The sequence below is a fragment of the Cyanistes caeruleus genome, chromosome 6 (assembly GCF_971803275.1).
Source record: "Cyanistes caeruleus chromosome 6, bCyaCae1.hap1.1, whole genome shotgun sequence".
Taxonomy (NCBI): Eukaryota; Metazoa; Chordata; class Aves; order Passeriformes; family Paridae; genus Cyanistes; species Cyanistes caeruleus.
In genome coordinates, this window is record NC_141706.1 from 31,752,963 (window position 1) to 31,766,557 (window position 13,595).

The 13,595-nt window shown below is 40.5% G+C and overlaps 1 protein-coding gene across 4 annotated transcripts in view; it reads right to left on the minus strand.

The window, feature by feature from the left end:
• The window catches only part of RPAP1 (RNA polymerase II associated protein 1), a 48,155-nt gene that overhangs the window by 20,570 nt on the left and 13,990 nt on the right, over window positions 1-13,595 (minus strand). For all 4 annotated transcript variants that reach the window (XM_086892841.1, XM_086892838.1, XM_086892842.1 and 1 more), the window contains 8 exons: window positions 12,988-13,080; window positions 11,488-11,668; window positions 9,235-9,411; window positions 6,247-6,453; window positions 2,665-2,780; window positions 2,152-2,250; window positions 1,592-1,693; window positions 593-760 (listed from right to left, as the gene is read on the minus strand). In XM_086892841.1, coding sequence (XP_086748967.1) covers window positions 593-760; window positions 1,592-1,693; window positions 2,152-2,250; window positions 2,665-2,780; window positions 6,247-6,453; window positions 9,235-9,411; window positions 11,488-11,668; window positions 12,988-13,080 — 1,143 coding nt within the window. The remainder of the gene's footprint in view (window positions 1-592; window positions 761-1,591; window positions 1,694-2,151; window positions 2,251-2,664; window positions 2,781-6,246; window positions 6,454-9,234; window positions 9,412-11,487; window positions 11,669-12,987; window positions 13,081-13,595) is intronic.

A 13,595-nucleotide genomic window follows, 5' to 3' on the forward strand; every position in this document is an offset into this window, starting at 1 on the left:
TCATAATTTGGCTGCTCTAGGCTGACTAGTAGTCCTAAAAATCTAAAAAGTCTCAACCTTCTAACAGGTGAAAAAGCACCAATGAGAAAATAAGCACATGAATAAGCAAAATTAGGTATGTGTCAGTGTTAGAAAAACACATGGGAACAGCAGAAAATGGACAATGAGAGAAAAAGAAAACGGCATTATTATGAGGCATAAGGGAAAGCACGGAAAAAGAAGCAGAAAAACCATGAAACCATGAAATAAGAAAAAAACATAAGAGGATAGATTAAAAAAATAAATTCTACATTAGTAGTGGCCTGATCTAGATTGCAAAGATATCAAAAGAAGAAGAAACTCAGGAATATGAAGTGAATTTAATCACAGGACAGAGCTAATTCAAACTAGAGGATAAAAAGATACCTGAATCTCTCAAACAGGGATAACACACTCCATTGTCTGTCTCAAAGCACAGCAAAGACATTGTATTCACCATTAAGCTAATAAATCCAGTAAACCTTTGTTCAAGCTACTTACTACGTCTTTTCATTCTGATCCCTGTAAGCAGCTCAGCATGAAATCAAACCCAGGCCCAGAATGATTATCTTACCTCATCATCAAGTGACACCAGCAGAGCCCGCAGAGCGCCAACAGATGCTGCCATGACATTTTCCACTGCATCATCCAGCGAGAAGCGCAGCAAGAAGAGAAAGCCAGCATCAAGCAGCAGACGCAGAATGCTGCCCTTCAGTGAGGAAGCAAACTCTCCAGCCCTGGCCTGGAAAGTGCCAGACAGAGCCAGGGTTAAGGCTGTCTCACCTCAGCTGGATATATCTTTGGGCTGTCACATCTCAACATTTTGCATCTTTGCCTCTTTCCACTTCTAATGTAAAGCTACTAAACTGTGTGGAGGTTATTCTTCCTTTATTTTATCCTCCATTCATTCTACAGAAGAACACAACTACAGTTCCTTAGTGCAAGAAAACCTTCTTTCTAAAGTCTGCACTCATTTTTTCACTTCATCTTGTTCTGCCCCATCACCCTTCGCAAAACCACCATGTTTCTTCTTCTCTGTTCAATTAGGGGGAATGTTAGCACTTCCCCCAAAAGTTAGGTGGAAATGTGCACAGAAGTATTCATTTTGCTTTCTCCTCTTGGCACATTGCTCTATGAGTAGGCTTAGCTCTTTCTCACCTCCTACAGAAAATGCACATCATGAAGCTGGCTCAGACAACAGGAGTGAAAGGGTCAATGCCAAAAATAGGTTTGTCACAAAAGTAACATTAAAAAAAAATCAACTTGCATCCAAATTAATGAGAACTGAAATTGCACCACTGCCGCTGAGCAGCACTTGAAATAACCTGTTGAAAGAATAATACTCAACAACCATCCAGAGAAATCTCAGTTTGTTATATCCTAACACTTATCTAACAGTAAGGATCCTCAGTGGAACAGAATGCCCTTTGACTTTTTTTTTAACTTGACCCTTTGCCCTTGGTGACTTTGCTCATCTTCACTGAACAGCAGAAAACAAACTACTACCAGAGAATCTGAGCCCTGATCCACCAGAAACTTGAATTATGGGGAGAAATTCCATAGAGTGACTTACCCTTTGAACAATACGACCTAATACCTGTAGAGCCAGCGTCCTCTGCTGTGTCACTTGGCTGCGAGACAGATGAAAGAGCTCTTGCAAAGAATAACCAGCTCTCTAAATGGCAGGGGGAAAGAAAACAAACAAACCGAAAACACCCTCAGCTATGGCTGAAAACAGGCCCCTGAAAATAAGATTACTTGTAACATACTGTGTAACAAGATAAATTGCAAGCCAATGTTATTTGCCACTTTGTGGCAATTGCAGATGCTTCTAATCTTAGATGGCACAGGAGAAAATTTACCTTCTTATGCAAAGGGAGCATGTGCACCTTTTTCCAACACCACAGAGCGTTAACAGCATTAAAGAGAAAAAGCACCACCAGTTTTCAGGAAGTAAGGGAGTTCGTGCATGCAGACACAACTTGTCTTCAGGAGTTTGTTTCTAAAGAAAAATTACTGCGCTTTTTAAAGGGTTTTTCGGTCACTAAAAAGCTTGACACAAAAAGAACCTACCAAATCAAACACAGGAAACAGAAATGTGTGTACTTTTTCTATTATATTACACCCACCTACCTCTGCCTCTTCTCCATGGTGGTGCAAGCCTAGATGTGTTGGCAAATCAGCATCTGCAGGAATCAATTCTCCTTTTAAACTGAATCGAGCTTGCATCCCCTAGAGCAAAAGGGTGGAGGGAGAAAACTATTATTTTTATTGCTGTCCACTCAATTCATCCCTTAAAATAACACTTTTTACATCACCTGCCGGAAGATGACAGTTCAAAAACTCCTCAGGCCTCAAACTCTTTAAAAAAAAAATACTCCTATCTTTCCTTTTTTCTCAGTTTTACACCTGTTTCATCCCAGATTACAATGGCTAGACTCTCACTTCCTAGCTCTCTTGAGTGCTACAGACTGAACTGATCCTGTATCATCCCATCCTGTCAAAAGAAATGGGGAATCTTTAAACCTGATGAAGTCCCACAGACTGAGTAGCCAGAGGACTTGTTTTTGAAGCCTTCAAAACTGTTACTGCTGAGAAGCATTATATAGACACAAACATGCAAAGCATCAGTTTCTGCTTTCAAACCTTTTTGGTTTTCCTCTGCCGAGGTGAGGGCAAATCTTTCATCCATTCCAGCTTCTCAAACTCTACGTTGTCCATGTGAATCCACTCCTTCCTGGGCTTCACAGGTAGATCATCATCTTTGTGTGAAGAGAAAGAAATGTCAATCTTACCTTCCAGGGCAGCTATGAAGGAAATACTATTTTTTCTTTGCCAAGCTACTTGGCTTAAAGACTGTATCAAATATAAAATTATGTAAAATAAAAACAATTTTCAAACTGACTGTTGTCTGATGCATAAACCTCAAAGGTTTAAAGCTATTTTCATCTTTTGTGAGAGCAAGAAGAGGAAGTAAACAGCATTGTAATGAAATTCAGACAAGGCTAATTTAGGAGAAGTTGAACAGAAGGCAAAATTATCAGAACCAGTACAGAAAAAATATTATCAGCTTTACTTTTGAGAAAGCAAACTAACAGCATCCAAGGAGAGAGTGTTAGGGGGAACATGAAATTGAAAAGTATTAACATAAGAGTCCCAGCAAATTATCCCAGTAAGATTTTAGCCTTGATACGCTGAAGGTGGCACAATATTTGTGCTTTGGTTGCATTTGTGATGCTGCTCTTCAGCATCCCTCCCTAAAGGCTTGAGGAGATCAGCTTGGGAAGAAAATATCAAAACAGCTGAAAATTTGCACAGCTTTCCAGAGACAGCTCAGTGGGGAAACTGGACAGTTGAACAAGAATTTCAAAGGTGCAAGTACTAAACGAAGGAATTACTAATTTAATTTTAAAAAGAGCTTTGACTACGAGAATTTGAGAAACAAGACATTTGTGCCTCACATCACAAGAGTTGCCCTAGGAAAGAGACACATCAGCATGTGGAAGAATCTTACAAGGTAAGGGACCAGAGATATAACCAGGAAAGTTAAATCTTTGCTACTAGGATACTACCCCAAACCAGAACGAGATGAGCTAAGAAATCTTTACTATGTCAAAAGAAAGCACATGCAAGGACGGTAACAGGCAGTCTAAGGGCATGGAAAGCATTTGCATCACTCCTGCTGGAGCAGCCCAGAACTCATCTGCATTGCAGCTATTAATCCTAGTACTCTGGTCTTCTCTTGCAAGGAACAAGTCCCACTGAGATGCTCTTCTTTCATCAGATCTTTTCCTGCTGATAACTGGCCTGAAACCTAACCTTTTACTTTCTTCTAATTAGCAGATAAACTTTCAAGAAGGGCACTCATCCTCTCCAGAAAGAAGCTTCACCCTTATGATCAATGTGGTACTGAATCAGGCAAGGAACCAAGCACAGAGTTATCTCACTCAGCCAGAAAGCTGTTCTGCAGAATTTCAGCCAAAGGCTCAGCATGTATTTTAATTGAAGGAAGGAAAAAGCATCTGAAATGTACGCAAGTAGAATGTTTGTGGGTGGTAGATGCAACATGAGAGGAAATAAAATCAGTAGAAAAACAAAATATATGGACATTTGTAATTTAACAAAATGTTTTCTCTCTATTAATCACCAAATTGACAGGGTTGAGCTAATCATTCTTTGAAAAAGATTAAGCATGTTATTAGCAGCCCTTAGTACAATGATGGTGTCAACAAGAAAAGATGGATATATATTTCAAGGTATCAGCAGACTGGTACTGATAAATCCTTTTACAGAAGCACAAGCTGGCAGCGTGAACACAACATTTGCACTGAACTTTTTCAGACCTGGGTTACATTAAAGGCTACCACTCAACCTCTTCACTTTTTGCTTTGCTTCCCTTTTTTTCTCAGTGACAGAATTAACTTTTCCATTTGATAAGGTTACAAGTTGCTGGATAAAGGTTTCACCATCTTGTTTCTAATAAACAGTAGCCTTTTATGTCATTAGAGAGGCAGGTTTGACTTTTGAGCAATCTTACTGCTTTGTCTCATCACCGGAAATTCAGCACAACCATTTCTGCTGGGCTATTCGCTTCTTTACTTCTGCCTTTACTTCTGAGTATAAACAGATGCTAAAATTCCAACAGTAAGTGCTAATGTCAAATTAATTTTTACATCTCCTATTGGCCAAGATGGGCTGCAGGCACAAACTAAGAAAACTAGAAAAGCTTCCCTTGCTTTTTTAACTGTGTTTCAGTTCACCTTTTCTTTGTTGTTTCAAATATCCTGGGAAAATTCCTCTTTTCTTCTGTGCTGTCTTCTATAGAATGCAAAAGATGTCAGCACACAATGTTTTAAACACTGATTTATTCCCAAGAGCATTACTATTATTACCATTACAAGCTGAGCAACACACTTCTATTGCTCCCAGGAGATGAAAAGATGCCACTTGACCTGGTGCTACTTGTACACTCACTTGTTTTCTGGGACTAAAAAGAACTAAAAATAGTCCTTCTGATTAAGATGGATTTGTGGAAAAGTAAAACTTGGGGAAAAACTGCAAAAGGACTGTTCAGTGAAGTGTCTTCCTCAAAAAGAGGCTGAGCTTTACTTCTCCTGCACATGTACACACATATATACACTGACAGACTCATCCCTCTCAGCAATAAAATGGTAAATGCTTGCTATCTCTTGCAAACATCAAGCTGAAATCCCAAAGTGATTCAGAGACTTCTTTAATCAGTCTCCAGGTTACAATGGAACACAAAGGATGCATTAGAAAAGAGGATCAGGAGATGGAGAAAGGCAAAAATTGACACGAAATTGTAAGACAAGTATGTTAGGAACAAAAATGTGGAGAAAATTACAACAGAAGCTTAAAAATCACAACAGAGAAAAAGAAATTGCTAAAGAAAAAATGCAGTGAGGAAAGCAACAATAAGAGCAGGAACCTAAAGGTAAAACTCTTCCTTTCTCTGCTTTAAGAATGTGTGGAGTTGCTCTAGCTATTTGAGATACAGCAACTTTCTCCTCATACAGGCAAACATTGAGCATTAAAGTGTTCTGTCATAAGAGGCAATAGCTCTGTAGCGCTTCACAAAAAGCAGGACATTCTACACCTTAATACTTCCCCCTCCATCCAAAGCACAAAGAAAGTAACTCTATCCTGTGAAAATCCCTGGGTGGGTTCTGAGATACAAGACACAGAGTGGGGCCATTAGGAGCAGTGTCATGCTGAGACATGTATGCACAATTTCCCTGAGGGAGAGTTATTGCCATCTCTGTGCTATCCTGTGAACAAATTGCTAACCTTTACCTACCCAACACTGTCTTGTCCTCAACCAGTACCAGCTAAAAGAAGTTATTCAGGCACCAGCTGAATCTCTCTACTACACTCTTCTGTTTCCTTGTTCACATGACTGAACAGAAGAGCAATGATGCCTAGTTTAACACACATTTTCCCTTCAGAGGCCTTAGAAAAAATTTCAGAAAGCAAAACCTCCCAATGAACAGGTCATTTCCATTACATAGTGTACCACCCTTCTAATCTGTGAAGCCCATCTAGAGATGTTCTTTTTTGAAACCAAAATACGCATTTTTTAAATATCACATAAAATTCAGATTTGGATCACTACAAAGTAGCCCAACAATCCAATGTAGATTGATGTAAACACCATACAAATCTTATATTTCTGTTCAGAAAATTAACAACAAGCACTTTGTTTCTTACCCATGATTTCTACCTTCGTATTTTCTTCCTTCCTTGCATGTTCTTCCATATCTGACTCCTGCATGGAAAGAGATGATCTTACACCATGCTGCGCCACAGGCAGAGATTCCAAAAACTCCTCCGGTCTGTTCAGTTCCATTTTTAATTCCTTTTTCTGGCCTTCATTGTTACCACGTTGTGATTTCAAGAAAGCAACTAAACTGGGATCTGCAAGTATTGACAAAGAGACAGACAGAGACGTGACAGAAAGTCTCAAAATACTTCATTTGCCTATAGCTCCTGCTATTTATGTTTCAGTCTTTTCTACATGTCCTCTTCCTCTTACCAGCTGTCACTTCTCTTCAAAGTGAGGCACTCCACTTTATGACCTCTTAGGCACATAAAATGTGGGAGTAACTGACTGGTGAGGAGACACCAGAGACAGAACTGACAAATGTCTTTCAGGGTAAAGCAACCACGAAAACTCTGTTTTCCCAGCTTACAAATAAAGATAATTGCTTCTTTTTCCCCCACTGTCACTCGAATGGGACATCTAAACAAAACTATTCACTGTGGAGAGAATTCTGGTCTGCAGTCCCTACTCAGTGGCATCAATCTGAACACGACAAAAATACACCACAGACACCTCAAAAATAATTACCTGATCTTTATTGAATTGCAGTAGAACTGCAAGTCATAGCTCAGATATTATGTTACAAGGTGACCTTTGATCTGAACTGACTCCCCATTCCAATTATGGTCTGACAACACCCAGAAGAAAGACACAGCCATTCTGTTCATGCTTTGAAGAGAAACATTTGGGAGGTAGATACATTTTGAAGAATACATTATGTTCATATGGCTCTAAGATCATCATTTTACTTTCAGATCTGCTACAGATACGCCACATAATTTTGGATGGAGTGCACTGTCTCTGAATACTCTTCTCTAGAAGATGGTGTTGGGTTATGCCAGAGGTGAACAGTGAGAGATTGTGCATTGTGCCTCAACAAGGTACAGGAATACTCCAGTAAGCAGTGTCAGAGATATATAAAGTAGATCATAACACCTACAGTGGTTATTTATTCTTTGGAGGACAAAGGAAAGGCAGCTGAGAAATGCTCTGTACCTGAGATAAGTCATCTCAAAAATGACTCCCATGTCTCTGAAACATCTATCCCACACTCATGATTGCTGCACATTCTCCTCAATGATGCAGTTTAAACTGTCCTTGGTGAAGAGCAGGTATTCAGCCCAGTCTCATTAAAGTATTTCTATTTTCTCTGAATGCAAGCAGAGCTCTCACTTTCTTGCACTTCACTGTACACAGCAAGGAAAGACTGTATTCCTTATTTCATCATTTCACACAGTGACAAAAAAGTCACACATGTCAATCTGTGCATAGTATGTCAGAAACTAAGCTTACTTCTGTCCAGAGTCTCCATGAACAAAACCAGCACAGTACAAACAAGAAGACACTGCCCAGCACAGAACTGTGTACTCATTCTCATACTTCACACTGTGGAGCATCATCTGCTTCGTAACTAAGAAGTTCATTCAGGACTGGACAGCATTTAACATGCACAAATCAATCACACTCCTGAATATGGAGAAAAAGCCTCCTTAATTCACAGCTCTGTGTCTGTCCAGTTTCTAAATTCATTTCTAAGTCAGCAATTTAGTTTAGCATAATTCTCTACCCACAGATATTCCAGGAATTCCAAAATTACGCCCAGTTTCTTTAAAGCCTCAAAGGACTAAAATATCTACAATTGTAATCTATAAGGCATATAAAAAAATACATTGCTTTAGCAAATATTGTTCAAAAATACTTAAAATACATCCCATCCTTTTTAAATTCCCTGAGTATTCACTTTACTAATATCCCAAAGGACAGAGTGGTGGGGCCAAGGAGCAAAGATCACAAATCACAAGAAGCAAGTACGTAATCAGGGTATTTTTCATACACATGCCATTGTTACAAGCAATGAAGCCAAACAAAATACTCAGGTGTCTGAATGAAGGCTGTACCTAAACAATCTGGCTGCAATTATTTTTGTGTAGTTCCTTTGCCACCTTTTCAGTTACCCATTTTGTTTGCAATGAAGTCAAGATAATTAATGTGATCTTTAAGCTGAACCCACAAGAGACTTATGCATCTAAAATGTTGCTCACATCTAAATTTGATGCTAGAGGACCTAAAATCATGAGAATTTAAAAAAATCCTTGTCTGCCACCTACATCTGTACATCTGCTCTTCCTGAGCATATAAATTCATCAAATCAAGGCCAACAAGTATTGCAGTGCCCCAAATCACACAAAGTCTTGTCAAACATACCACATTCAGTGTTCTCTACCTTGTCATCAGCTGCCAGCGATAGGCATTCCCAGGGCACCACTGTGGACAGGGGTCCAAACCAGAGACCAGACCCCTGCCAGAATATCCCCATACCCAACAGCCTGATCATTAAAACAGTTTTTCAAAAAGTCATGGCTAATTGCAAGTTTTTCTGCTCTATAAGTATAGGTTTGAAGTGAAATCTCCCACATGTCCATATGTTCTCCCTATCCGGGTACTGACAGTTCTGGCCTAAGTTTTAGGTATTTTGGAGGGGAAGACCAAGGGTTCTCTCTCACCTCAGCATTGCTATGACACTGCTTTCTTATCAGCTTCAGAGAATTATATTTTAGGGCATTAAACATTTATGTGCAACCACATATATGGAATGCAAGGCAATAAAGTGCACAGATCATCTTAACCCACAGCAGGGGGGTGACAAGAAAGACTTAAGCCAAACCAATCCTCACTGAAAATAAACACTTTAATTTCTTCACACTTAGTTCTTACTCATAAGCTACTGACATGACATGGAAGCAAGATTATCCACATATGGAATGAGCAGGAATTCCAAGTTCCTATCATTGACCGGTGAATTTGCTAAGACTTCAGGACACCTACACATTCAATAAATTGCCTCAATTCCAGAGCTGACCCTGGGAAACACATACCCAGCTGAGCCAGAAGCTTCGCCTGCTCCTGCAGGATCTCTTCTTCAGACATGGACTGCAGCTTCTCCAAGTTCTCTTTGTGAATAGCTTGAGCCTCCTGCTCACTCTTTTGGCTTCCAAGACCCTCTCCCGTTATGAGACAAGGACGCTGAGAGGTCAAAAAGTCACCATCTTTATCTATAAGAAGCAGTAGAGAAAGCAGTTAGCGGTCTGTGTCTACAGCATCATGAATAAATCGCAATTCTGTCATCAACAGGCTTGCATAATTTCTCCTTTTGTGGTTTTGGTTTTTTTTTTACCTTGGTAGTAAAGTTAGAATAGGAGTAAAGAAGTTCAGTTTAGCTTCAAACAAAACTAAAACATTTGTGCTTTCATCCCATGTCACAACAAACATGTTGACGTTCATTACCAGATTGTTTCTTTGGGAGCTTGAGGAGGAATGTCAGGGGAAAGGAATTACATTTCTTTAATGTAAAGCAAGAGCACAAAAAGGTAAATTGGACCATAATTCACAACTGATGCATCAAAGCATTCTTCCAAGCTAATGAATACTAGCTTCTTTTTCTTCCCAAGAATGCCTGAATCCACATTCATATGTCAGCTGAACCATGACCTAGCAAATATCTGCTGAGTAAGACAAAAAATTTTACTAGGTAAACTAGCTTCCAGAGTGATACAGGATCAATTCCCAAACACAGGCGTGCTTGCTTCTAACAATGTCCTGTACTCACCTTCAAGGGTTAAACATATTAGAAGTTACAGCAAGGGTCATCCTTCCTATTCTGAACAAAACTGAATCCCCTTTATCATCTGATCTAAATCCATTTTAAATGTTCATTTGATTTAACCATAGCACCAGATAACATGCTCCTTTGGTCAGTGTGAGACCCTCCAGCTCTCCTGTAACCCACTATACAAGGGCCTGACTTTGTGACTTTACTGCTTATGTTTTATTCCCATGCTCCATGGACTTGGACCATCCCTATGCCCCTAAATCAGCCAGCCCTGAAAGCATCAAATCCCTGTTTAAACAGCAGCAATGACTCTCAACATAACACCAGGAAGATTTGGTGTCACTTCCACAGTTGTTTTGCATACTGAGCAGAAAGAGATAAGACAGGGTGACCTGGCAAAAGTTTCAGTAAGCTTCTCACCACCAGCAATTAAACCGAAGGTTACAATGGACAAGCATGTTGTTACTACAAAAAATTAAGCTCCTCCTCTTCTCTTGCTTCTAGTGATCCTGCCACAACAGTTTGGCTGAAGAGGCCAAGCCATTTTGTAATCTGTCATGCTATTACATTTTAGAAGCTTACATGTTCAAAAGGATGACAGTTATAAGGCTGCTCTATTTCCTTTTCAGCTTTCTCAGACAGAATTATACATGTCCAATTGTAATAGGACATGCAGTAAACACAGTATAGTGAGCTGGATGGTGGATTTGTGCACACACAGCACAGCACACTTGGCAGTTCTCTTACCAATTCTCTGATGGGGGCAGGGCTGACACAAACCTTAGCCAAATGGTGATAATCTTCAAATGATGTCTGGTCTCTATTTCAATGTGAAAAAGAGGGTGTCAGGGCAAAACCCAGACACAGAGTGGTCCTAAGCAAACTGAACTGCCCCAGACAACACAAATGAAAAAAAGCCTGGAGATGTTGCTAACAGTTGGACTGGCTTCATCTTTCCTTGTCACGTTGCTGTCAGACAAGTAACTGCTGGAGGTGGCACTGACTCATCAGCACTGCCTTACAGCATTCCTGATGGTGCAAAGCCACAGTCTCATGGCAGCAGATCTGGTGATGGAAAACTGAGCTTTCAAACATTTCAGTAGGAGTGAGAACCCACATCACAGTGGTCTCAAATGTGTTCAACACAGAACTACCCTCTTCCTAAAATTGTGGAAATTGGTGATGAAACAAGGAAAAATTCACATATAACAAACAGAAAGGAAAAGAAGGAAAGAACCTGGAAAAATAAATCTACTTCCCTGTGTGAAGCAAAAAGGAAACCAGTGAGAAAGCTAACTCAATTTTTAGAACTCATCTCAGAATTTTCTCCTTAGAATTTTTAGTTTGCATCTCGGACCATTTCAAATCATTGCCACAATACAGACATTCCAGCTGACCTTGAGATTCCTATACTGAGGACAACAGTGCTACCCTAATTTAAAAATACGGTGCGCTGACGTTATGGTTAGTAAGGCTATGCAAATAGGTCGGCTGGCTAAGCAGAACCTTCTCCACTTACCATCCCTGATGCTGAAGAGAGGTGGCTCTCCCGCGGATCCCACAGGATCCAAGGCATCCGGAGCAGCTGATCTCACTTGCACGCACTCGGCAGCAGAGGGAGCTGTCGCTGCCTTTTCAGCAGCTCTTTTCGCTGCCATCTTCTGTGCAAAGATGCTTTTTCTTCCAGATCCCAGCTGCACCTGCAAACGGGGAAACCACGTGTCCGCTTTTTTCTCCAGTCTCCCTGCACACCTGCCACTAACAAATGTTCAGATCTGATCCTAAAGACACCCTCAGATCAGAGTTTGAGACATGATACAGGGAGGCTGCTGGCAGTCACCTGCCCTCTTCTGTGCATATGACTTTCTTAACACACAGTTTACTGCTATGATAGAGAGACAAAGACATGGATGTTTTTGGCACCTAGAGAAGGAAAATGATTAATTAAAAGCGAATTCAAGCAAGGAAAATACACCTAAAATGTCACCAAACACAATAGCTCCAGCTTTCCTGCTGTTTCGAAGCCCTGCATAGCTGAATCCTTGGATTTCTGAGTATAAATGGGGCTGTACTTCACTGCACTCACCACATGCTTGGAACAGGCTTCTTACAAGGTGAGTAGTGAGCAGCAGGGTGAAGTGATTTACACAGTAAGAAGTGGGCAAGTAGAGCTAAAATAATCCCAGCTAAATTACTGTGTTGCTTGCCTAGGTAATGAAGGGCATGGCTCTGAACAGCCTTGCACAGGGGATGCACAGGAAATCCAAAGGAGACTAAGCAAAAATCTCTTGCACGTCCGCAGTCCAGAGAAGAAGCTTAAAAGGCAGTCTGAACATTTGGTAGCTGCTTTGTGCACTTCTGCATCAGTGCAAACAAAACTGGTAGTTTAAAAAATATTACTCTTGCCTTTCAAAAAAGCTGTCCTTCAAAATAAGCTACCTCCTCAAAGCAGCCACAGCTGTCAGTCACGTATCAATTCCCAGAATCTGACTCCCACTCAGCTAGCAGTTCTTGCTACTACAGCAACGACTGATAATAGCAACCACAGCTTCCAGTTTTACAGCCTCAGAAAAAAATTATGTCAAAATCAAAAAAGCTGCAAAAGATAACCCGAGCAACCATACTCAATGTTATGCCAGGAGAAATCAGGTGCAACTTTGATAAGAACCTGATGGACAAATTAACAGAGATTGCTCCTCAGAGAAAAACACTCAGAACAGGATCAATTCTATTACAGCATTGCAGATTTGATCCACCCTAGCTGAAGAAAGATAAACCAAGAAGATTCCAATGTTACTTAACTGCAGGGTATGGAGTAGCTACTTGACGGCAGCTTGGTAAAAGAACTTTCTCCTTCACCCAGGTGGCAATGTCACAGACATGTTGAGCTAGTTCATAATCTCCAGCCTACCAAGTTGGTTATTCTGAGCCCTACCAAGCCCCACTAACCGTTAGGCTTTAATGGGAGAAAGTTTAATTGTTAATGAAGGTAGCATAAAACATCTGCTCTTAATCTTACCTCACTTTTTATCTCAGAGCGGTGAAATGTCCTTGGAAAGGGGTCTCCCGTGGGCACTGGCATGGTCACTGCTTGTGCACTTGTATCTCGTTCCTGAAGAAAAACATTCAAACCCTGTAAAACCATTGTGACAGCCAGACATGTTTGTATCATTTAACTGAGAGCAGGCTCAGAATCTCTCAGCTCTGAAGTGCACATCACCATCAGGTCCAGCATACCTTGTGCTTATTTAGAGACAAAGTGAGGCTCTTTTCCAAAAGACTGGGCTGCCAAACTCCACGCATCACTCAGAGAATTAGATAAAGGAAAACCTAGACCAGTGCAAAGCAAGGAGAACATCCCCAGCAGAGTCCAGAAACTCACCCAAATCCACACTACAGCACATGCCTGCATACAATCAGTGTGACCTGTAGGCAGTCAGGCATGGAAGGCAGATCTGAATCTATATTTAACTGAGAGCCAAAATACACCCAAAGAGCTTTTTACTTTCAAGGTGCTCCAGGAAACTGGTCTACAGTTCTGCTTCATTACACTGCACAAATAAAAAGCAGCCACAGAGCCCTTCATCCCTGCTTAGTTCACAGCATTCAAATAAACACTAGATAATC